We start from the raw sequence: 24,039 nt of genomic DNA, 5'->3' as shown, positions 1-24,039 counted from the left end.
TTATGTGCATGAAAGCATTTTATTAGGGTGTATGAGCGCATTTCACTAGTGTTTCTGAGCAACATAAATTTCACTAGTGTGTGTGAAAGCATTTCAGTAGAATTTGTGAGAGCTATTCCTGAATTATGTTCCTAACGACCCCTTATAGTTCTATGTGCCCTGTGATTGAATGACGTCCACTCCAGGGTGTAGTTTTCCGTTCACCCAAAGTCCGCTAGGATACTGTAGACTCCAGCTTCCTTGAACCTCAACGGGATAAAAGGTATACAAAAGTCATAGATGGATGATCCATTTATTGGAACAATTCAAAAAAGGTTCTCCCCTGGAATGAACGCCCTACCACCAAATAGATGCCCAGTATACATACGTTTGAGGGGAAATGGCCCAGGTCACTGTATGAGGAAATACAGCAGTCTTACTCAACTACTCAAAAAATGGTAAACAAGTACAAGTTGCCAAATTTCAACTCCAGTGACCAAATAAAGAGATTATATTGTATGCAACTAAAACTTATTTGTGTAAAATGTACAATGAGAATTTGTTAGCACTAAAAACAAGTGATCCTGCATTAAATTTAAAAAAATTATGAACAAATAAATACAATATTCTAGCTTTCTCTGTCATTGGTAAACTAAAAATGCATCCAGATTCTGTGATTTGACGTGTTGTTATATCAATAGTTTACCCTAAACGAAACGTATCCTGCGAGTCAAGAACCAGGGCAAATAGTTCATATTATCGCGAGATTTAGCGGCAGGAAGGGAGTAAACGCTCACGCCTGCGTGGTAGCAGCGTGCTAGCAGCACACATTTTAAAACTTTAGCCAAGGCTGTTTGTCATTCTTCTAACATTCATCGTTAACGCGGGACTGTGACACAAAAGCTCGGTCATCATGAGCATACTCGCCAAAATAGCAGAGATTGAAAATGAGGTAAGCGTGGAAGGAAACGTGGCGGCCGCGAAATGAATCAAGTCCCGTTGTAGCTAACGGCAAACCTGGAATGCTAACCCCACTCACACAGCTGGGCCTTATGTTTCATCGCTCTTGAAGCGTTTGTCTTTTTTTCTGCCTGTAAACATTACTCTTTACGACATTCAGTTTTAACTTTATTATTTGGTTTAAGAGAGTTCATAGGGTTGTCTTTGTGGAGAGGTTCGCCGGTAAACGTCAACTCAAAACGTTGCTTTGCCTTTGTCTGTTCGAAACTGGATTTCAGTGCATAAATAAACCAATCTTATAAGAATCCAAATGTATGTATTGGCTTTTAAAAAAAAGTATTCTACCTGTTTACTTGATGCTGCACCAAAACGGTGGTGTCTGCTACTTTGAAAACTCCAAAAGAGCTTTTAAAATGCATACATTCTTCTCGACGTAAGTATTTAGTAAATTAGGAACGTATTCTTGTTTTACCAATAATTGTACAAATCTACCAGTAATTGACGTCCCCCCTAAAGTTTCAAAAATTTCCTGTCGATGCCACAAGATGGTGGCAAAGCAATTCTCTTCCTATGGGACGGGGTATGGCTGCCTAAATGAAGCTCTTCCCTTCACTTCAACATAGTTCCTTGGCATTAAGGTGACATTAAAATATTGTTATACAACGCGGTAGTAAGTCATTATTACAGTAAATATTTGTACGAAAAGTGCTTCTGAACTCTAAATTTTAAACACTCAAATGGAGAAACAGGTACCGTAACTGGGCATGCCTTGTACGCATGACAAAGTATTTTAATGCCACTGCACAAACGAATTCATTGCACTCAATTCGTAACCTTGACATATAACTGCAGTAAGTGTTTGTATGAGAAACACAGACATTCACAGACATGTACACTGCCAGGACGCAGCGGAACAAGACCACCGCTCACCACTTGCTGTAAATGTGAACCAATAAAATGGAAATCAGTGTGGTGTGCCACGTTGTCCTGTGTAATGATGTATGCTTAGTCCACTCAGCACTCATCACTAACCTATGAGGGTTATAGCAAAATTCTAGGATTGGTGTCACATAAGATAAATCTCAGGCTACAAGTTTTCCCTTGCAATGTGGGCTAGACAAGTAGAACATTAGCATACAATACATTGCAAATTGACATACTGACATAAATAACTATTAAAGGTAGAATAATATCATAAATAATATATAAAAATAATATATTGGTAGTTTAAAGACCAAGACTTGAATTAATACCAGAAATGTCAGTTTTTCTTGAATCTTATATTATTAATGTTGTACGTAATCTAATGCTTGTTCCACAGTTGTCAGGCATAAGAGACCTCACGGGGGCCGGCGCTTCTGTTCTTGCTATGCTTTGTTGTAGATGGCCAGAACGCAGCGGAACAAGGCCACCGCTCACCACTTGGGTCTGCTCAAAGCACGTCTGGCCAAGCTAAGACGGGAGCTCATCACGCCAAAGGGAGGCAGCGGTGGCGGCACAGGAGAAGGTAACGAGTATGCACTTTAGATGGCGTTTAATCACATATGACTGGAGCAGGGACAGGATTTTAACAAATGTTATTGATTGGGGTTTTGCTTGAATTGTGTCACTACTGCGTTAGTGGTAGATTAAGGCCTGTTCCAACTTGTAATGTAATATGTTTCTTTCATAGGAACTGAACAGGGCAATATTTTACAGCAAACTTTATTTCTTGGTGCAAAATGGTCCCAAATCAAACCAACTCTTATTTATGTTTCAATTTTGGTGGCAGCTCATTCAGATATGAAACTAGTTGCGCCTGAAATATTGTCACTTCTGGTGTTTGCTGCCTAGCTACACAAACAAAACCTCGTTGATATGTGCATTAAATACCACATGTTATCCACATGTCCAGTCACACTGTCTGATGTGATGTCTCTATTTTCAGGTTTTGATGTAGCAAAAACTGGTGACGCCCGTGTTGGCTTTGTGGGTTTTCCCTCGGTGGGGAAGTCGACTTTGTTGAGCAATCTGGCGGGGGTCTACTCCGAGGTCGCCTCCTACGAGTTCACCACCCTCACAACGGTACCCGGAGTCATCCGCTACAAAGGAGCAAAAATCCAGGTACATGGAAACACAAATAAAACGGATTAGCAGCTGAGGACAGTTTTCAGTTTGTGATTTTTATTTTTTATTTTTGATTTTGTCATCCTGTTACCTGAAAGCTTCTGGATCTCCCTGGAATCATTGAAGGGGCCAAAGATGGCAAAGGCAGAGGCAGACAAGTCATTGCAGGTAAGACCAAGATCACCAACTTGTTCACACAGTCAATCTTTCAGAGAAATGATGGGACATTATGGCTGTGTACACTCAAGTTGTAAAACAAGCACGCCGTTTTTTGGTTACTGTAAAAAAAAAAAAAAAAAAAAAAAAGCAAATGGGGGCTGGAGATATGTGCCATATTATACTTTCCTACATCACTTACCGAACGCATGTCTCCCCCACTCTGCGCGCTAGTGGCTCGAACTTGCAACCTCATCCTGATAGTGCTCGACGTGCTGAAGCCTCTCCTGCACAAGAGGCTAATAGAACACGAGCTGGAGGGCTTTGGCATCCGACTGAACAAGCAGCCGCCCAACATCGGCTTCAAGAAGAAGGACAAAGGCGGCATCAACTTTACAGCCACTGTAAGTGACCTTTTCCGGTATATTTAGCAATGCCGCTCTCTAGTGGGCATTTAAGTTGATCTTGTATGTCGTCAGCCTCTTAAAATAAAAGCCTAAGTGATATTTTGACAAATGTTTTTTTTTTTGCCTTAAACATCTCCTCAGGATGCTGGCCACCTCTGTTCCATCCTTAGTTAAACAGACCATGCAGTTCCTACACCTGAAATGAACTTATTCATATATATTATAATCTAATCAAAATGTGGTTCATTTTTTCTTGTTTTCTGAAAAGAGGTGAACAAATGACTTGGGCCATTATTGTAGGAGTGAGTCGATGTGCGTTTGGTCCTGCATGTAAAACATGTTCGTTCGTGTTGAATATTGGTGTGCGTGTGCGTGTCCTGCGCTGCAGTGTGCGCAAAGCGAGCTCGACGGCGACACGGTGAAGACCATCCTGTCCGAGTACAAGATCCACAATGCCGACATCACCCTCCGCAGCGACGCCACGGCGGATGACCTCATCGACGTGGTGGAGGGAAATCGGTGAGACGACGTGCCGCCGCCGGCTTGCTTTTGTCGTCCTCCGTGGGCGTGGCCATTTGGCAGATGTGTCGCTTCATTGACACCGGCCGTGCGCGTCAGACGTGGTCCTAACATGATTAATCTCTTACGATGAAGATGATGGAGAACACACAACACGGTCCACCGTGGGACATTCTGCAATTTTGAAAATTGTCCCATGGATGTTGTTATACTATGTGGGTTGAGAAAAAACATACACATGTGCATTTGTGGGTAAAAGTGATATCGTGAGCCTTTGAGAATAAAATGATGGAAGAAAAGTTTATTATAAGAATTCATGGGGCATAATTGGTGGGGAAAAATTAATTATAGTGAACTTTTGTGGCAGAAAATTGTTGAACAATGATTTTTGATGGTTTGTGGATCAAGGAATGAAGAAATATTAGAATTACATGTTAATTATATATTTTAGCCTTTTCCAGTAAACATTATCAAACATTTATATTTTATGAGAATTTGAGGTTGAAATGGTTGGAGAAATGTTTATTTTATTAGCATTTGTGGCTGGAATAACGTCTTAGCAGATGTTAGTTTTGCCCAGTTTCCACTTCGATTTTTTATTTATTTTTATTTTTTTAAGAAAGTCTAATTGTACTCTTAAGACTAAAACGTCAGACAAAAATGTGCATTTTTGTTTTTTGTCATTAGAATGCTCTGTCCGAAGTGAGTTAGTCTGTGCTCCCTACAGGGTCTACATCCCTTGCATTTACGTGCTGAACAAAATTGACCAGATCTCCATCGAGGAGCTCGACGTCATCTACAAGGTGCCGCACTGCGTGCCCATCTCGGCCCACCACCGCTGGAATTTCGACGACCTGCTGGAGAAGATGTGGGACTACCTCAAGCTCGTGCGTATGTAAGTGTGCACCGGAAGCTCTGCAGATTTCCTTTTTTTTTTTTTCTTTTTTTTTTTTTTTTGTCTCGTCTCATCTTGCCTAACCTTAGGTGTGATAATGTGTTGCCATGCGCAGTTACACGAAACCCAAAGGCCAACTCCCCGATTACACGTCTCCCGTCGTCCTGCCTGACCAGCACACCACTGTGGAGGACTTTTGCTTGAAGATTCACAAGAACCTCATCAAGGAATTGAAGTAGTGAGTACTGCAGCACACCATTCACATACAACACAGATGTGTGTTGATTTTTTACATTTTTTATTTTTTAAGATCTTGCCACAAAAATAATAGTCTAATTATTGAATCATATAAAAGTGTGAGACAGAGGTGGCAGTGCTCAGTTTTGATTGACACTCTCTGAGGCGTATTAATGTAAGAAATTGTATGTAGAGTGTTGTAACAATGGCATAGTGTAATAACCTAGTCAATTTTCGCGATATAAAATCCAAGTTTAAAGGAGGGACACGATTTGTATTTTTTTTTACGAGATTTGTATAATAACGTTTAAAGGAAACAAATAATACATTTTTTTAAAACAATTCAAAGTGGTTCCCAGGTGTCTTAACATTTCTGTTACACGCTTTTCTCAAAACACCCCAAAGATCAAGAATTACATCATAAAACAGTAATAAAATATCTCTTTGAATATCTTTATGGAATTTTGATAGAGCTTTCATTTTTCATTTTTTTGGCGGCACTCTTTATATTCATATTATGTACAAGGACTGCACGATCTTGGAAAAATATGCAAACATGGGCGCTGAGATATTGATATTATTGCGATATTTAACCTGTACCTAAAGAAATGACATTTGTATTTAATGAAAGAAGCATTTTTTTTCATGCAGCAAAATAAGCACACTTTTTTTTTCTTTTTTCAGTATTCTTTGAGAATTAATTGTCATTACTTGGAATTTGTATATATATTTTTAAAGTTATTTAGTGTTTGTAATGCCCCTAGATACAATACATACCTAGATACAGTTGCAAGAAAAATTGCAGAATTGTGCAACGAAAGATAACAAAGCCCAATTAGTTCAATTGCTCTTGACTTGGCAACATTTCAAAATGTATCCTTTTAGACTCAGTCATATAAAATATATCAAAGCTCAGCCCTCTATAAAATAAAGGCAGGATCGAGTCCCAAAGCAACCACTAACCAGGAATCACAGTGCTGTAAAAGAGCCCAGTTAACCAGTTACAGCCGTTGGCCACTTTATGCACAGATACTGCAGAGACGTATTAACTGCAGGCGTTCGGATCGGGGGTCCGTCTCCAAATGGGAGCGCCCGGGTCGTCAATCAGTCAATACATGAGTGCTGCCGAGCATTAGTGATCCTCCGGGGAGGCGGCGGGGGCCAAGCGGTGTCACACCTCATTAGAGAGACTTTTGTGCCACCGTAGGCTGTCGATTGCCGTCGCTTACCTTTTGCTTCCGTCCCACGTGTTTCATGTGATGCCGTCAACTTCTTTTCAGCGCACTCGTGTGGGGATCGTCTGTCAAGCACAACCCGCAAAAGGTGGGCAAGGACCACGTGATGGAAGACGAGGATGTTATCCAGTTGGTGAAGAAGTAATAGATATATATATCAATATATATCAGTGTGGCATCGAGTGCATGGCTCCAGTATCGCAAAAACAATCCATCAGAGCTTCTGTGTAATGTGCTTGTCACTATTGTCTTATTTTAAAATGGATGACATGAATGTACATGTCACATGAAAACACTTCAACACCATGATTAGTTCATATTGAATATTGGTTAACCCTTGCATTGAAATGGAAACAAAATATAAAACAATAAAAAACAAATGAGTCTCACAACTTTTATTTCTGTCTACACTATGTACCTAGCACACTTATTTTCTTGCTCTACCTACCTACCGAATGACCTACCCGTTTATCCACCTATTTATCTTGCTACCTATAGTGGATATAAAAAGTCTACACACCCCTGCCACGACTTTGTGATTATAAAATATACCAGTTTCCACCGTTTATTGTGACCTATATCATGTACAATGCCATTTTAACAAAAATTGAGTGTACATAAGTAGTGTGTGCCAATTCTTGGTCATATCACTGTTGTGCCATATTTTCTCCACTTAAAGGTGTCTGTCTTCACTGTCTTCTATGGTGTATTTGATGTCTTGGAATTCTTTTTATACCCTTCTCCTGACTGATGCCTTTGAACCATGAAATCCATCGTTTGCTGTGTAACCTCTCTGCAAACCATGACCACCGTGTGCGTACAAAGATGTGACCACAAGAAGAATGTCAGTGAAAGCTTACTAGAACAGCAGAAGTGTATTTGCTGACAATTCATAATTGATCACCGGTGTCTGTGGACTCCCAGTGCACTGATCATTGATTCAGCTCTTCTATTGAATCCCATGCATTATCTAAATGATTAGGCCGGTTAAGTAAAATAAAAAAAGTTGCATGCAGTGAACTCATTGCACTTGATCGCAATTGATTATATATGAAGGTTTCCTTGTAACGCAAAGGCCTCCGCAGCATCACAACCACTCGAGTCTGGCTCAGTGGAGGAAAGGGGGGGGGGGCTCATTTAAAAGGCCTGTCCAGCTCAGTGATTTACCGGACATTGATGATGAAGGCACTTATTCAGCCCGGTGGCCCCCCTCCTTTCCTGCATCCCCTTTTTCTCCCTCGCCGGTCGGGACAACCACTCAGGTTAATCAGTTTATTCACTCAGACGCAGTTTGGGGACATCATGCAGCAGCTGTTCACAACTAACAAGACTCCATTGAACGCACACACATGCGTGTAAAAGAATTTCATCAGAGTCGGGGTGCACGCTGCATGTCGATATCCCGTGATAAGAGGGGCGGCCATTTTATGCTCAACAATGGACTGTGCCACTGTACCGACTATTATGAGCCTTAATGATTACTATACTACGCTACGGTATTATAAAACATGGATGTCATTTCAGTGTACGCTAGACCAGTCAGATGGCGGCTCAAGTCTTATACTTTAAATTGTGATTAGGTCCAACAGTTATTACTTCACCAAAACAGTGGATTTGAAATAATTAAGCAAATCAGGAGTGAGATTCGCAAATTAATTAAAGTGGTTTCACAAAATATGCCATTTACCATGTAGGAATGACAGCCTTTTCGGCAGAAAACAATAAAAGTACTTTTGACCAACACTGCAATAAGTGGCTCTAAATTCTCAGTGTCAATTGATGGGTTTATGTGAAATCTCTAGACCAAATATGTCAAGGCCCGCGGGACACATTCGGCCCACGAGAAGAATTTCTACAGCCCCTGAGATGATATTTCTTTATTATTAATTCCGGCCCGCAGCAAGCCGGTGTCGGTAGCAGATGTGATCGGGTCCTTCGCGCCTGCCGATGACGTCACGCTTTAAGATATATTGGAGCATCTTCCAAGAACACAGACGTAGTTTAATTATCACGTTTTTATTAGTCCAACCGGCTACTGTGGGCCGCAGCCGACGCCAATACACTACGACAACCGTTCAGTCAAAAAAGAGCAACGGATCTCCTCTTCGTCCACCTCCGCTATCTCGCTCGCATGACGCATGCCCTGACATCCAGCGAGCCGCGCGATGCATTCAAAAACCTCGGAAACATCACAACTTGGCTAGACAAAATTCGACCACAACACAAATAACCCAATTCGTTTCACTATTTCTATAATATATTTCATACCTGTCAACTTTTCCCCCACATTTTATACGTTTTTTGTTCATTTCAAATTGTGTACGCCGTATAACAATTTTTGTACGGGGGAAAAAACTAACTAAAAACTCGTTTTTTGTTAGACCGTTCTCGTCTTGCCCATTTCGGCTTTAATCCGCAGCGTCCGTTAGCGATTCCGACTGCAAACTTCGGCCGACTTTCACGAGCAAAGTACCCACTTCAGTCCCTGTAAATATCCTGACCGGTGTTAAATGCCTCGCTCGTCCTAACCGTGATCAGCAAAGAAGCAGTGTGCGCTCGTCCCAGCATAAATCTATGTAGCTCATGCTCACTTCCACATTTCTCATTCTCATAAATCAGCCACGGAGAGGTTAATCCTTTTGATATGTTGAAGTGGCCATTAGTAAGGATGTCCACATAAATTTTGGTGCCAATTGATCACTGTTTTTGGACGTTATAAGCAATGAAAGTACAATGATTTCCAATGGAGAGTTTGGAATCAGCCCCTCCAGTGACTCCGACCGAACAAGGATAGAACGGTAGGGGGCGCGGCCATTTGCCTCATTAACAAGTGGGGTTATTCATGGACTCACTTATTTCCTAATTTCTCCCAAATTTATTGTTAAAATGAAAATGACAACTCTTTCCGTTTTCCTGATCAAAAAATAAATATATAAAATGAACTTGTTAGTGAAAACATGGCCATCCCGGCCCCACCGTCTCTTTAATAATTTAGGTTCGTGTCGGGTAACTGCTGTACATAATAGCCTAGATATTTTCTCATGAGCGATGTCACGTTGATGAACACTAGCTAGTTATTTCGGCTAGTATGCTAACTATTCTAGTGATGAAACGTGTGAATGTGTATTGTATGTATTGTTTGGCTGTTTAATTACTTAATACAGTCAATTGTAATGTTTTGGCCTATTGTTAACTAATGGACATGCATTGGATGATATTGCTAGGTTATTCTTTGTCTGTGTTGTTCCAGACCACAATAAATAGACGTGTCAAGTGGAATACCGGCCTGCGTTTTCTGACAGGAGCACCCACATTCATACCTTGCCACTCTAAAATAGAGTCAGCTGGAGACATCAGCAGGACCAATCATATGATCCTCTCCGTTTTACTTCACATTATGTACAGTTCATCAATCTTGCAGCCCGAGTAAACCAGAAAATTGTTTCCAGTTTGGCAGAAGAAACACAAACGTTCCACTGATCTTGTTTCACAAGATGGGCAGCGGCTTCTTCTCGGGTCATAAGCAGAAGTGACGTACAAGCTGCCTTGCAAAAGTAGCAGTAATGTATTTTATTTTTTATTAAGTAACTCCGAACATAAAAACACAACAGCCAGGGGAGTGACAAACATAGAGGCAAAGAAATATATTACATAAATATAAAGCGTGACATCATCAGCTGGCGCGAAGGACCCAATCCAATCTGGATGTTTTAAAAAATTTCAATGAACATTCGATCAGTCCGGCCCTCGGCTTGTCGCAAATTTTTTTATTTGGCCCTCCATCCATTTGACTTTGACACCCCTGCTCTAGACCTGTAGTAGACCTATAGGTCTACTTCAATGATAAATTCAATAAAAAACTAATTTGGTGTTGTTTAAATACTTCAAACATATTTGGCCAAATCGTTGGACAAATGTCTTAGATGATGAGTAACCAATATAAATTTTACATCGAAGTTGCACTAAATGAACAGCACTGATAATTGATAGTTTAGAAACTAAAGTGAAAATTTTTGATTATTTCTTGATTAAGATTTACTTGCATTCATGAGTAGAGCAATTAGTGTTGACCTTGAATGTTATGCTTGATTGATTTCTTATTTAATAATGTTGAGATTTAAGCATATATTCAGATACTATACTTCTCATACAGTATATGTATTGTAGCTGAAAAATATGTCCTGTATTTACCCAAAACCAACAAACAATTTACAGACACGTCCGTTTTACACTGCACAGCCTGAGTATGGAAAAGTTATTGCGTCTCAATTCAAATATTATGGTAAAGTGACATGTTTAAATGTCAAAATTGTTAAGGGGAAAAGTCAACCCAAACATTTTTTTCAAGAATATATTGTATGAAATCCCAAATGATTACAACCTTGGGCCTCACTAGGGTGTGCTGGAGCCTCTGCCAGCTTACCCGAACTAGTTGCCAGCCAATCAATCATAGGGCACAAATACACTGAAAAAAACGGTGTCTTGAATAGACTTATTTTATTTCATCAAGTGGTGCACGAAATAAAATAATTTGGATCCAGATACTTTTATTGAGTAGACTATACACATCTACTTAAAAATGTCCAGATGATTCTATTGTGTGCAACCACTTGACAAAATAAAATCAAGTCAATTCAACCCACCATTTTTTTTCAGTGTAGACAAACAACCATTCACAAATGGATGGCTGGAGGTGAACCCATGACTTCTGAACTGTGAGGTGAATGTGCCAACCGGCCGGTCACTATGCCACCACGTTTAAATTTGTACTTACAAATGTTCCAAAGTGGCTGCAATCGCTATTTGGTGTTACTCAAAAGTCAAGTGTTTTGTTTTGTGAAATAATGTCACTGTAATGTGTGTTGGGCTCCACTTGTTTGAGCAAGTATGAATCCAAGCACTTGAAGGACTTTCCAGTCGGCCGGCATCCTCACCGATCAGACACGGCCTCCAGCCCGCCCCCCCACCCTCCCACATTTCTCTCCCTGTAAATTATAGCAGCACTCTAGCTAATGAAAGAGTTGAAGACCGACCACTAATAAAAGCCATTTAGTGAATAAAGCACTCCCACTCGCCCCCCACTAACAAAATTAAAGAAACTAACCATTTAGGGAGGGCGGGCGCAGAGGGAGGCCTCTGTATTAATATTTATGAAATGCGGAATCGGAGCCATCTAGCACCCCACCCCACCCCCAACCCAATCACCATCTCATGTCCAATAGTAGAGTGTAGCAGCGCCCCTTGGCAGCGCACCTATCCCGAGAGGAGAACATCGCTGACCCCTCCTTTAGCTGGAAGGAGGGGCAGGAAGGCGATGGTGACTTGAAGGGTGCTGAGGACGCAGTCGGGACAGTCTGGCTCCAGTCGAGCAGCCTGGAAACATCTTCTCGACGACCACCGACGCCGCCAGCAGCACCCCGGTGGTAGTCACCTTCGTGAGCGTCCTCACAATAGAAAAGGTGGGTCTTTTTTCACACGGTGGACTAAAAAGTCCAAGTTCTTTTTTTTTTAATTTGTCATTAATCACTCATTTTTGCAGCGCCACAGGTGAACGCTGGAAAGCAACTTGGTAAGGATGCATACTTCAGTATCACAATCATCCATGAAATCATCGTCCATCCTTTCAAATCACCACCAAAGTCCTTCCATTTTGCCATTGGGTCACCACCAACGCAAGGTTGCTAACCATCTCTTAAAACACCCCACAGGAGAAGAGAAACACTCAAAGGAAGGTAACAAGATTGGCGTTTAACAAGGTTAGCGAGGAAAATGTGCGACACCGACGTCTTAGCTACTTAGCTTTTCTAATGGTCAATTCAGATAACGTGCTTGGGAACCACTTTAAGGGGCTATCAGTAAAGTTGGACAGAAAAATGTTAGAATTTACCACGATTTTTTTTCTTTCGGCAAAGTCGGGCGCGACCGCCAAGATGGGACGGATGGGCGTGGGTGGGGTTTGACGCAGTTTGTCCGCAAGAAGGGTGGAGCCCCACTTTTTTTTTAACCGCAGTGAGCCGCAACCGATGACGAAGCTTTTTCTTGTTTTAAAACAAATTCTGCAGCCCAAAATGATTCGCTGCCTGTCAACTTTTCATATGTATTTGTTGAAAAGGGTGATAAGTTGTTTTTCATTGTTTTTGAAATTTCAAAATGATTGACTCTAGAATTTGGGGGGGATGGGCTTTGTCTTTTCGACAGATAATTTGAAATATTTTTAAAAATCTTGCAGGTCACATTTCGTTATATTATGCAGCAGGTTAAATTAGCCTGTTTTAAAATTTTAATACTCCATTAACAAAAACAAAAATGAACGATGATTTTCATTATATGTCATAAAATGTATTTGCAGTTTAGATGGTAAATTACAATTTTGTTTGTTTCTTCAACCATTGGTGATCCATACAGTGGGCCACAATGACCATTGACCATCCGTGCTTATATTGTTTAAATTGAACAAATTAAAGGAAAAACAAATAATATTTTGAATTGAAAATAAATGTAAGGATTATAAATGTGTGTGTGTGTGTACATAAGTTCATTTTTAAATGGTTTATTGCAATTTTCTGCTAGTCACATTAACCCATGAACATTTTTTGGCGCATTATAATGAGAGAGACAAAAAATGTGAAACGAAATTCTCACCTGATGTAGATCTTTCTAATATTCTAAAAAAAACTATACTATTGTATTAGAATATTGGTTATGCATGTTCTGAAAACAAGTCACCAAAAACATTGTTTTATTAATAAAAGTCTTTTGACACTTTCTTGTGGCTGACTCAAAATAGCGCCAACCTTTTGGGGCTAATAAGAAAACATCAAGATACCTATATACGTATATATGTATTAGGGTTGTTTTTTTTTTTTAATTCCACAGGGGTATTTTTTAAGCCAGGGTTCGTCTTCCCCATTCCCACTTGACCGTCACCTTGGAGATGTCGTCGATTGAAGCGACGAAAATGCCCCCATTTCGCCATCTTTTTTTTCCTTTCAAACCTAACTGAAGTTATCTTTTGTTTTTTCTCCCTCCGTGAGCTCCTGTTGGGATAGTTATTGTCTGTTTTTCCTCCTGCCTTCCCTCACTTGCCTGCCCAGGGCACCATTGTGCTTGATCTAACCATGCAGTGGGTCTCTGTCCATGGTTGTGCCAAGCACTTTGGAGCCTTGTGAGCACTTGCTGCATTCAAAATAATCTCTTGTTGTTTTCCATTCGGCTATTTTCATATTAAAGACTGTTTTATTTTCTTATTGTGTATTGTAATAAATATCATCCAAACATCCGGTGTCTTTAAATGGTGACTATTGGCCAAAGCCAACATGGCAGATTTGTGAAGTGTCTCAATTAGAGTAAGTGCCTCAACCATACGGCTAATAAGTGCAGCCGGTAGAGGTCGTTTTATTAATGCTGTTAGCAGATCCATAAATCAAAGCGAGCAGACATTGCGTAATGAGACATACAAGGCGGAGTGTGCGCTTATGGACATGATCAAATGTTATTACAGTATTCCACTTGATAGATAACACACATCTTGTTGGAAATGCATAAATCCCACCTGGATCATAACGAACACATGCTTATCTTGAAGGCACTAGTGTCTGGTTTACTAACTTTTTTTCCCTACCGCATTATTTTGACCTAGTAAAAGTACAAACAGTAGATTTGAATGGACAGCGTTAGTGTGAAGGGAGTTCACATGGAATGCGCAGTACTAAGGTGTTTTCTTTTCTCCTTGATTTATTTTCCCTTGTTGCATTCTGATGGAAAGTCAAAATATTACAAAGCAGCTTTCAAATTGATACCGTGCAGTTAGCTACCACTGCGAATTACAATAATAAGCATAATGCTACATGAGTTGAATACAACGCTGATGGCGTCAATCAAAATTGAGCCTTATTATCTTTTTAAAGGTCATGTGCTGTACATCTGCATGTTTATTAATATTGCAGCAAAAGTACCTCAGAAACTTGAAAATTGCAATCGTACATTAATCCCTTTATTCTGTCACAATAGTTGACTAATATTATTATTGAAGCGCACAATGCACGTAGTCAGTGTGTGTTCCGCCTGCCTTGACCTTTATTCCAGACTCCAGACAGGGAAAAAAGGCTTTACACACATTATCCCATTAGGCTGCACGACGGCAGCTGTCTTGGACAAACTAAATGCTAATCGCTCATAGTAGCGAACAGGGTGAGAGAGGGTGTGCAGTGACGGGGAGAGGAAAAAAAAAAGATAACAATTAGGGATGATCGCAATTTTAACACGTGTTAAACCATGACTCTTATTGCTCGAGATCTCAAATGTTGACATGTGGTACCCATATTTGTCTTCTGAATGAACTTCTACTACACCATCACAGATTATGTAATTGAATGTAAATGCTGTTAAACCCCATCCCAGTACCAGGGTGAGTTGTAAGACTACTTGATGTGACTTGTGATGTGACTTCACATAAAATTATTCATTTCTAAGTAACTTCAGTCTCAATCTTTGTTCTTGTAAAACCTTTCACATAAAATGATTTTTTTTTGCAAGATTTTGACCTTTTTCTCATATGACAATTTTATGCTTGTAATAATCTGACTTTAAATATTAGAACTTTATCTTCATAAAATTCTTTTTTTTTTGTAAAATGCATATTTTTCCCCTCCCTATATTACAACTTAATTCTCATTTAATCATGACATCTCGTAATAGTATTCTTATAAAAATTCAAGAATATTGGTTTTAATGTTTCAGCTTTATCTGTGTAACTTTTCATGCGTAAAAATGTCACTTTCATACGCGTAGCCTAATAGCATCATTGCCCTAGTCCTTTTTAATTTACAGTAAGAATATCAAGAAAAATACTGATGTGCTAACCAAAAAATAAAACGTTTTTTTTGTCTGTGTTGATTTTCAGTCATTCAGGTCAGGGTAATCCACAAACATTTTTTCATTTTCCAAAAACATTCAAATAACACGTAGGCAACTATGCTATTTTTCAGGCATAAATTCAGGCTACTTTCTTGTATATAATGTACCTTTTTCCCTTACTAATACTATTTACCCTCATATATAGTTGGACTTTTCTCTTGTAATATTTTTTTGTGGTATTTTATTTAAAGTGTTACGATAAAAATCTTGGTAAAGACGCTGCATGAGCTCCTTGGTTTTAATTAAGCTTCAGATCAACATGCAACAGAATGACACACGTTCATCCGTTGCTGTGTGATAAGAAAAATTTCTTTTGTATCCTTTGTGCACATAAATGGGAAAATATGTCTCCAAATTTCAACACTCTGCCCTGGTGAGATAGTAAACAACAGGAAGCTGCTCTGCGCACGATACCACATGAACACAGCAACGTCGATACCACTCAAGACCAAAAGGATTAACATGGGAATGCAAGTGTTGTCTGCCACATTGCCAGGCTGTAAACATTTTATTTATTATTTAGAAGCGACGCGTTATTTGTACATTCATTACAGAACGAACACAGCAGAATTACAGAGAATAACAGAGCTTGAGCATCTCATTTAATTCCAGTTAGGGACAAAGTCATCAAGTGGAAAATCACAGTGTGAAATGTTAGCTCGCTACCCAAAAAGTTGAAATGGGCTAACCTTTTTTTTTTTTAGTTCATTTCTATCTTACCTTTTCTCGTTTGTGAAATGATACGTGAAGGTGGATTGTGAAGTGCTGTTTTTCCCCAAACAAGGACTCCCGAGTGCATGTGTACCACCGGACGTGAGGATTTCCACGGTTGTTATAAGACACTGCGGCCCTGCTGTGGAAGGACTGGTTTAGCCAGTTTTTAAAGCCCTCTTATTGTGTGGATATAATGGCAGAAATAGCATCACCATGAGTCATTTGAAAAAGAAGAAGAAGAGGAGGAGCAGACCAGTGTTCTCCCACCGAGGCCTTCGTGTATCAGTGCAGAAATCTCTGATCTATTGGAAATACTGCGAAAAGCATGTCCACCAAAATGTCAATAAAGGCCCGAGGACAAATGCTTTGGCCAGAGCGTCTCATGTCAGTGGGAGCACATATTGGCCGAGGTCCATTCTTCTTTTTGACACTTCATCTACCCAAAAAAACCCAAACATCTTCACACACACACGGTACCCACAAAGTAGGCTTTGGAGGGTTTCATCGGTGAAAAGACACCCGCGTCGTTGTCCACGTTAGGCGAACATCTGACCGGGACCGCCGGCGTGTTTCTTCTCGGCAACGAGGCGCTCTTGGTTCTGCTGGCGGCCCGCATTGTCGTTGGACTTAATGACGCCAGCGTAGTCGTGGATGCCCACCTCCAAATTCTTGGCCTTCAACGCGGCCGTGTGGAGCTTCGTCAGGAAGTCCGGCATGCCTGTCAGGTCATGATATGACACATCTGTAAATTTTCTTTCTTTTTTTTTCTTTTTTTTGGGGGGGACACGCGGACCACAATGCAAAACAGCTGTGAACCACTTACTTTTCGGTACATGCACCACATTGAAAAATGAAAAATACTAACTTCAAATAATACATTTTCAAACAAAAATTTGGATTAAACATTTATTTTGAATATAAAAACAATTAAAAAAACGAATTTAAATGTAATAGTGAAATTTATAAAAAAATAACTCTTATATCTTTGTATTTTTCTAAATACATTGTCTCTTTTTTGTTCAATTCTAATTCACAGTAAAAAAATGTAAAAATTATGCATCAATTAAATATAAATATGCAAACGCTAAATAGAATTTTACATTTTAGGTAACGTGCACATTTAAAATAATAATTACAGTTTTCTCAGCAATGATGATAATAATAATAATAATCAAAAAATTTTATTATTATTAAAAGGCACCTTTCTTTGAATTTAAGGACACTGGACAATATGTTACGATATTTTTATCATTCAAGGTAATGTTTATAGGAGGGCTAGAAATATAAATTCAATATATTGTTTTTTCTTTTTAGTTAAATGCTTATGTTTATCTTAAAATTAAGAATGAGAAATATACAAATTTAAATGCCAAATACATTTTTTTAAATGCCAAAACAAGCATTTCAAATACTGTATAAATAGATATTTTTTTATGTTTTTTGGACTAAATGTTAATTTTACGTTTCTTCTGAAAATATGTATAGGGGCGGTCCCTAAAATCTAAGAATTTAACAGCTGATGTTATGTCTGAAAGTTAATTCTGCCATCCACACACTGGACATGTGAGTTGAGAAGCTCACCACTTGACACCATCCAGCTCACACAGTAACGAGGGAAGACGGTCTGAGGGTCGTCACTGTACGTTAGCAGGTAGTCAAATCCATTCTGTCAACATCATCATCAAGAAGTGGTTAAAACAATTTATTTGGGATTCTGTAACCTGAAAGGATGAATATTTCATTATGACACAAAATGAGCACATTTGATTCGAACCTCATCGAAGGACTTGTGAGGACGGATGACCATCTTGGATTGATATGAGTGAACTCTCACAAAATCCTGAGACTCGGGAACTCGGGGATGCTGCACGGCTCTAATGAGCGCAGTCACAAAAAAGGACAAGATTTTACATTTTAATTTCATAGCTACTTCATTTATTGGAGACATATGGAAAACTGACTTTGCATTGCTTGTATACAAATATTTGGAACTCTGGATGCCTGACAATTTCAAGTGTGAAACCAAACTAACTAATTTTTTTGTGAATGGCCCATTTCTGAAAATTTGCGAATTTAAGCAGAATGTGACATAACTGGGGCTGATTTACATAACAATACCCCACCAGCAAGTTTCTACACCCTTAACTTGGCAGCTGCGCTATGGGAGGATCTACCATTTTCAAGCAAGGGCTGGAATATTTGTCTTGTATCTGAATATGAATGTATGTATGTAATATTTGGAAATAAATCTCACTGAGCGGTGAAGTCTTGTTACTGTTAGCGAACATAGCAAATGTTTTTTTGGTCAGGGTTTGTTCAAGGTTGCAAAGACGTTCTCCAGACATTCGCAAACACCTTTAATAGTAGCAAACAGTTTTTCTTGTTCAAAATGTCCTTGGGACCGTTAAACGCAACCTTGAACGTACCCTGACGGAAAAACAACATTAGCGCTTTGCGCAAACGTTCATGCCGCTCAGGCCTTTAGGAATGTGTCTGTGAAATGACAATTTAAAAATGAGCAGTAATTATTCTTTTATTATAGTAAACAACATTTACAGTACATACACGTTTTGACTTGGGTTTTTTTTAAACCTCGTCTATCCATCTGTCTGATTAAAAAACAAAAAACAAATGTGGTCTTTGAGCACAAGAGTTTAAAATGTATCCTTTTAATTGTTTCTTACCGAGAGACTAGGATCATCAGGTTGTTTTCCAAGTCTACCTCATAGCGTCGTACATACACGTAGTCCCTGGAATACATGGGATACTGTGGAGGAAGAGTTGACATTTTAAAAAGGGAAAATGTGTGGTTCAGTACAGCGGTTTTCAAACGTTTTACACCAAGTACCACCTAAAAAAATACCTTCATCTTCAAGTACCGCCATCATGACCAACATTAAAATACAGTAACGCGGAATAATTGTAAACCACTGCAACACTGAAAACTAACATAGCGCTTCAATGTAGGAACTTTTTTTTTTTTTTTACTTAAAAAATTAATGTTCATGCAATGCACAACAACGTTGAAATGTACCTGTTGTTAAAGTGGTAGTCAACCCCAAAAAATGATTTGCAATATGTTCTATGCGCTTCCCTAGTCTTAACATGGCATTCTGATTAATATTGCGTTTGTGGAATGAGAGTTAAGCCATTACTACCCATCTCAGGGGCGGTCATTTTGTCACTTTTGTCGACTGAAAATGTCATTACAGTTGCTCAGGGCCCAGGTAACGACCACTCATGGCTCACCTGTTTTGTGAAGCTGAGCCATGATTGGTCGTTATGAGCCCCGAGCAACTTTGATGTCATCTTCAGTCTACAGAAGGGACAAAATGGCCCCCTGCGCTAGCTAAAAACTGGTGGATTTTTCATATTCCACAAATGCAATATTAATCAGAATGCCTTGTTTTGACTAGTGGGCCTGCATAGAACATATTTTCATAAAGAATTTTTTTGGGGTTGCTTTAAATATTAAATGCAAATTTATTTGAACTTAAAAGTTCCTTTACTTTAACTTGAACTTAAAAATACAACCCAACTGTATTTTGGCAGTGATTTTTTTTTTTCTCATACCATTAGAGGGCCGCCCACGTACCAGTACCAAACTTTGACAATCACAGATTCAGCCAGTATATTTGAAAATAAATAGAGAAGAAGGTGAAGGGGGAACTAACAGGAAAGTGTGTTGCCCAGTGTACAACTTCTGAGCCGGTGTTGACATCCCGGTCCACCACTTCCAGTTTGATCACCAGGGCGTCCCACTTCTTCCTGTACTCTGTGTCCAACTTTGACCAAAAACAAAGCAGCAGTCAGTCAAGTGCTATTTATATTCCGTATATTAGTACCAACACTATGTTAACATCGCCTTGGTGACAAAGATTGCGCAAGAGGTGACTCCACAAATACATGACTGCCTGCCCGTGGCATGAGATGCATGTGAGAGCCTCACTGCTACTGTACACATGGCTCTGCTCGGACGTATGCAATATATTTTTGAATAAAGATTTTATTTGGTGGTGTGATAAAAATTTGGAGGAAGTACTGTGACATTAAGGTTTCGTCGCATTTAGTCATGTAGAATAAAAGGCTTACTGTACATAACATGAAATACATACATAAAATATCATTAAAAATAGCACAAAGAACAACTATTTTATTACTGTATTTCATCATTTATATAGATGTAAAAACATTTTCAATATGCTGTGTGTATTAAATAACCGCATGCATAAATTAATTTCATTTTAAAAGATACATTAAGTATTATCAAAAAAGAAGAAAAATACTGTTTATATATCACTGGTGTCGGGCCAAAAACTCCAAAGTTACATTTAGGGGAATTTCATATTTTTCTCAAAAATCGATACCATTGGTCAGTGTTACACAGTGTTACAATGTTTACACATTATTGACCAATTTAAAGTGGCGAAAATGGCTTGCTCTCTTTCACAAAGCAATGCTAATGGTTGAACAAACTTGCCATTTTTGGGGTCTCCTGAAAAGTAACCATTTCGGGGGTACAACATTTTGGCCCTACGCCAGCGATGGATAGATAAAATGTAATTTTTAAAAAATCACGCATGCAATATTATAACTAAAACAGAACATTGCAATGATTTTACATAGTATGATAAAAGGATACGATTGCCCTGTGCCAGTGATACTGTCATTTGTATAACAGGTTAAAATGAAAATAAAAACTATTAAACATTAATTAGGTGTATTAAATAACTGCTGTACATACAACCACAGATTACAACAATTTTATTGAATTGTTCTTCAATTCTAAAATGTTTGATTTATTTTCAAATTCAAAGTTTGCAGACAATATTAGGTAAGGCTGCACAATATAAAAAAAAAAAAATCGATATCGCGATAATCGCCTGTGTAATCTGCATATCGTAAAGACATGCAATAATTTTCTTATGGAATTGTATGCTTTTATCTTAATTTGACCAGTCAGATGCAGACTTGAAAACGCATCACCACCCAATAGTTGAACATTATCTTTTGGAATTACAATTCATTAGCTAAGAACACATAGAGCTTGCTTATTTTGCCGCATGAAAAAAAATGTACTTCTTTTCATCATCACATTTAAGTGCATATCAAATATGGCAATGATGTTGATATCGCTACAACCCCCGCCCCCATTTTATTGTGCATAAAAGTCTTATGTCTAACATGGACCTCGGGTCACACCAACAGGCCATTTCAAACCAGAGTGACATCATAGAAAAAGACATTTGCACCTGCACATTGAAGAACTGCCTTGGTGTGACATCAGTGTATGAGCCCAACACTGTAATAAAACACAAATAGAAACAAATGTTGACAGCCCAAACGGTCCACATGCTTGACGAGCAACATTTACCATTGCTTACCTCTGTACTCGTAGAGGTGACTGTCGGGGATGGGTCGCTTCCACACACGGAAGTCCTTCTTCTCCATCACAACTTCCCAGCCGGGCTCCGCGCGACCGCTTGCTGCGTGTGCGTTGAGACTCTTCACAGCCTCGAGAGCCTGCATCTCCAGCCCACATCTGCGCAAATGTACAAACGTTGCAGTTTTTATGCATCTTTTACAGCACACAGAAAATGGATGATTTAACAAGTTCGGAAACATAAATATTAATATGCGACACCAAAAAAAGTTGGAATTTGTACCGCTAGGTCAGAATTGTTCTGAACTCTCTTCCTGAAGTCAAATCTGCAGCATGGTAGACGAATCTTACACGCCAGACGTAGAATTGATACTATCTTCTACTTGTGTAAACATTACAGCTAGGTGTTTTGTTGTACGTTTCTAAGCTACGTGTTTTGTTGCACGTTTCTAAGGCTGGGAAGCACTGGGAGCTCGCAATTCAGGAGTTATTTTGCAAATGTCTAAATTCCGACTCAGTGGAATTTGAATACACCGTCACGTTAGGCGGGAATCTTCTCACACTGTAAAAAATGAGGTGTTTGCTCAACATGAGATCTAGAAGGAAACAATTGCCAATAGATGTTGGTAACTTATTTCACCTAAGCTAGATGTATTGTAGCGTGTACTCAACACTACCTGAATTGAAATACTGTATATGTATATGTAAAACGTCCATGCCGATATCTGTATCTATGATTTGGAGTTTTTAGCAAAACATTTTATTATTTTTATTTTTTTATGTGCAGCCAGGATGAGGTCTTCAGTAACAGGCGGCTGTGCAGTGCCTGATGGAGTGTTCAGAAATAAAGTAAACATGAAGCAAAAATATAATGACGTTTTTTTTCCAATGAAAGCAGACTACATATCCTATGTATGACTGAATTCTACAATGGCTTTCTCCGCCTAGTTCCAAAATCCCATCTGCGCCCCTGAAAAATGTCCCATAGGGAAACACATTTTCCCAATACTGGTGAGCTAATTTTAGAACACGCCCACAGGTTACTAACGAGACCCTTGGTCCTCATGTTGGTGATCGCTACGATAGATGAACATAGGGGTGCATGCAGGACAAAAGAAGGAGCTCCTTTTGGTTGGGATGTGGGACTCATAAAATAAGAGCTTCCAAACCTGTGCATTTCCTCATCTTGAATCTTCTCATTGTCCCACATGAAGACCCCAGTAAGGGCTGCGATCAGCTTGCACGGGGAGGGATGCTTGCTTTGGAACCTGCGCCACAAGCTGCCCACCAGGGTCCATCGGGTCCTCTCCGAGTACAGGTTGGAGTACAGCTCGGCTATCCGACATGCACGCCGCAGCCTCTGGCCGGTGACGAAGCCGCAATGGTCCGCGAATATGGACAGCAAACTCTTGCTCCTGTGTCCCGATCTAGTGGCGGTCTCCCTGGCTAGGACACCCACCCGGTGGAGAGTGGACAGGAGCAGGCCTGCGGCCCTACCCAGCCAAGGTGCCGAGCCTCGACCGTCATCCTCTTGCACAGCCCGCCGGAATGATCTGACCCCTGGGAGCCTCAGTGTTCTAACACTGACCTCGGTGGTTACACGACGGGGCACGGAGTGAAACATTACGGCTTGCTACGACCGTGGTACAATCTCCCAACGGACACGATGACTATCCAAAAACTAGTGCAGCGAAGTTGCTAGTGGACGTTTCTATCTAATGAGCACTAGGCGATTTTTCACATTAAAAGTTTATGTGGCAGATCTAGGCTCGCAAATATCCATTATCGCTCAGCGAACACGCGACATTTAGCATCGGCTAACGTTAGTACGACACTTGCACACCTTAACGAGTTTAGTTTGTTCTGGATTGAACGTGCTACTACCTGCGCTTGTAAAGTATAAGAGCCTCAAATGCAGCTTTAGAATATTCTAAATGTGATAATATCCTGGAGATGCGCACTATTGCACACGTTTCGCATCCTTAGCAGCTCATTTGACCTCCTCTTCCTATCGTCCGTAGACACGCCCACCCGGAAGTTAAAAGTCATACAGCCTTCTAACAAGCGTGCTGATTGGAAAGTGATCGACGTTAAGATGATTGTGATTGGTCGAGGTAGGAGTTCGTCTAAAAAAAACAAAACATGTGCGTTTTTGTCAATCAAAATGTGTATTTGATTCATTTATTTATAATAGCATGCCATTTAAAAAAATGTAAGTTTATGGGAAGAACTCCATGCTTTTTGTTTTCATTAGCGAGTTTAAACATTATATATTTTGTTCAATTAGTCATTCTTTTGCTGCATTCGAGGAAGGTGGGAATTCGGACTTTTCCGACATCCGACTAGGAAAAGAGCACTAGAACGCCGTTTTGAACTGGGAGGTTTGAGTTGCAAAATCGGAAATGAAAGGACCCCAAGTTCACCGCCGACTTCATAATGAGACATCACTCGACAATGGCGACCGGCGACCACCATGGAGACACAGACCGTGAATGGCAAAACATTTTTTTACAGGATTATCAACATATATTT

The 24,039-nt window shown here is 39.7% G+C and overlaps 2 protein-coding genes across 3 annotated transcripts; one reads left to right on the top strand and one right to left on the bottom strand.

Moving 5' to 3' along the window:
• Window positions 1-737: 737 nt before the first annotated feature.
• Window positions 738-6,886, top strand: drg1 (developmentally regulated GTP binding protein 1). 2 transcript variants are annotated; one of them, XM_086054117.1, is made up of 9 exons: window positions 738-931; window positions 2,323-2,446; window positions 2,867-3,042; window positions 3,144-3,213; window positions 3,436-3,605; window positions 3,997-4,127; window positions 4,898-5,022; window positions 5,138-5,260; window positions 6,540-6,886. In XM_086054117.1, the coding sequence occupies exons 1-8, from the start codon at window positions 893-895 to the stop codon at window positions 5,224-5,226; spliced, it is 924 nt and encodes a 307-aa protein (XP_085910243.1). In that variant the 5' UTR covers window positions 738-892; the 3' UTR covers window positions 5,227-5,260; window positions 6,540-6,886. The 2 variants fall into 2 exon arrangements, with proteins under 2 accessions (XP_085910243.1, XP_085910242.1); XM_086054116.1 differs by having other exon boundaries at window positions 739-931; window positions 4,855-5,022.
• A 9,001-nt stretch (window positions 6,887-15,887) lies between these two features.
• stard7 (StAR related lipid transfer domain containing 7) lies at window positions 15,888-23,555 on the bottom strand. Its single transcript, XM_086054344.1, has 8 exons — window positions 22,677-23,555; window positions 21,509-21,666; window positions 21,377-21,426; window positions 19,799-19,909; window positions 18,809-18,891; window positions 17,899-17,998; window positions 17,706-17,790; window positions 15,888-16,842 (listed from the first exon to the last, which is right to left on the bottom strand). The coding sequence occupies exons 1-8, from the start codon at window positions 23,129-23,131 to the stop codon at window positions 16,661-16,663; spliced, it is 1,224 nt and encodes a 407-aa protein (XP_085910470.1). The 5' UTR covers window positions 23,132-23,555; the 3' UTR covers window positions 15,888-16,660.
• Between the last annotated feature and the right edge of the window lie 484 nt (window positions 23,556-24,039).

Source organism: Filicampus tigris, chromosome 15 (genome assembly GCF_054856515.1).
Source record: "Filicampus tigris isolate MCC_2025a chromosome 15, RoL_Ftig_1.0, whole genome shotgun sequence".
Classification (NCBI taxonomy): Eukaryota; Metazoa; Chordata; class Actinopteri; order Syngnathiformes; family Syngnathidae; genus Filicampus; species Filicampus tigris.
This window is presented reverse-complemented; position numbering and strand designations above follow the sequence as displayed.

Bases quoted from the DNA above. Each gene is read 5' to 3' on its own strand.
- drg1 (XM_086054116.1), top strand. From the start codon at position 893: ATGAGCATACTCGCCAAAATAGCAGAGATTGAAAATGAG. The intron at 2,447-2,866 runs GTAACGAGTATG...CTCTATTTTCAG, and splicing joins CGGTGGCGGCACAGGAGAAG to GTTTTGATGTAGCAAAAACT. The intron at 5,023-5,137 runs GTAAGTGTGCAC...TGCCATGCGCAG, and splicing joins TACCTCAAGCTCGTGCGTAT to TTACACGAAACCCAAAGGCC.
- stard7 (XM_086054344.1), bottom strand. From the start codon at position 23,131: ATGTTTCACTCCGTGCCCCGTCGTGTAACCACCGAGGTCAGTGTTAGA. The intron at 18,892-19,798 runs GTTAGTTCCCCC...CTTCCTCCACAG, and splicing joins ACTGGGCAACACACTTTCCT to TATCCCATGTATTCCAGGGA. The intron at 16,843-17,705 runs GTGAGCTTCTCA...ATGACCTGACAG, and splicing joins GAGCTGGATGGTGTCAAGTG to GCATGCCGGACTTCCTGACG.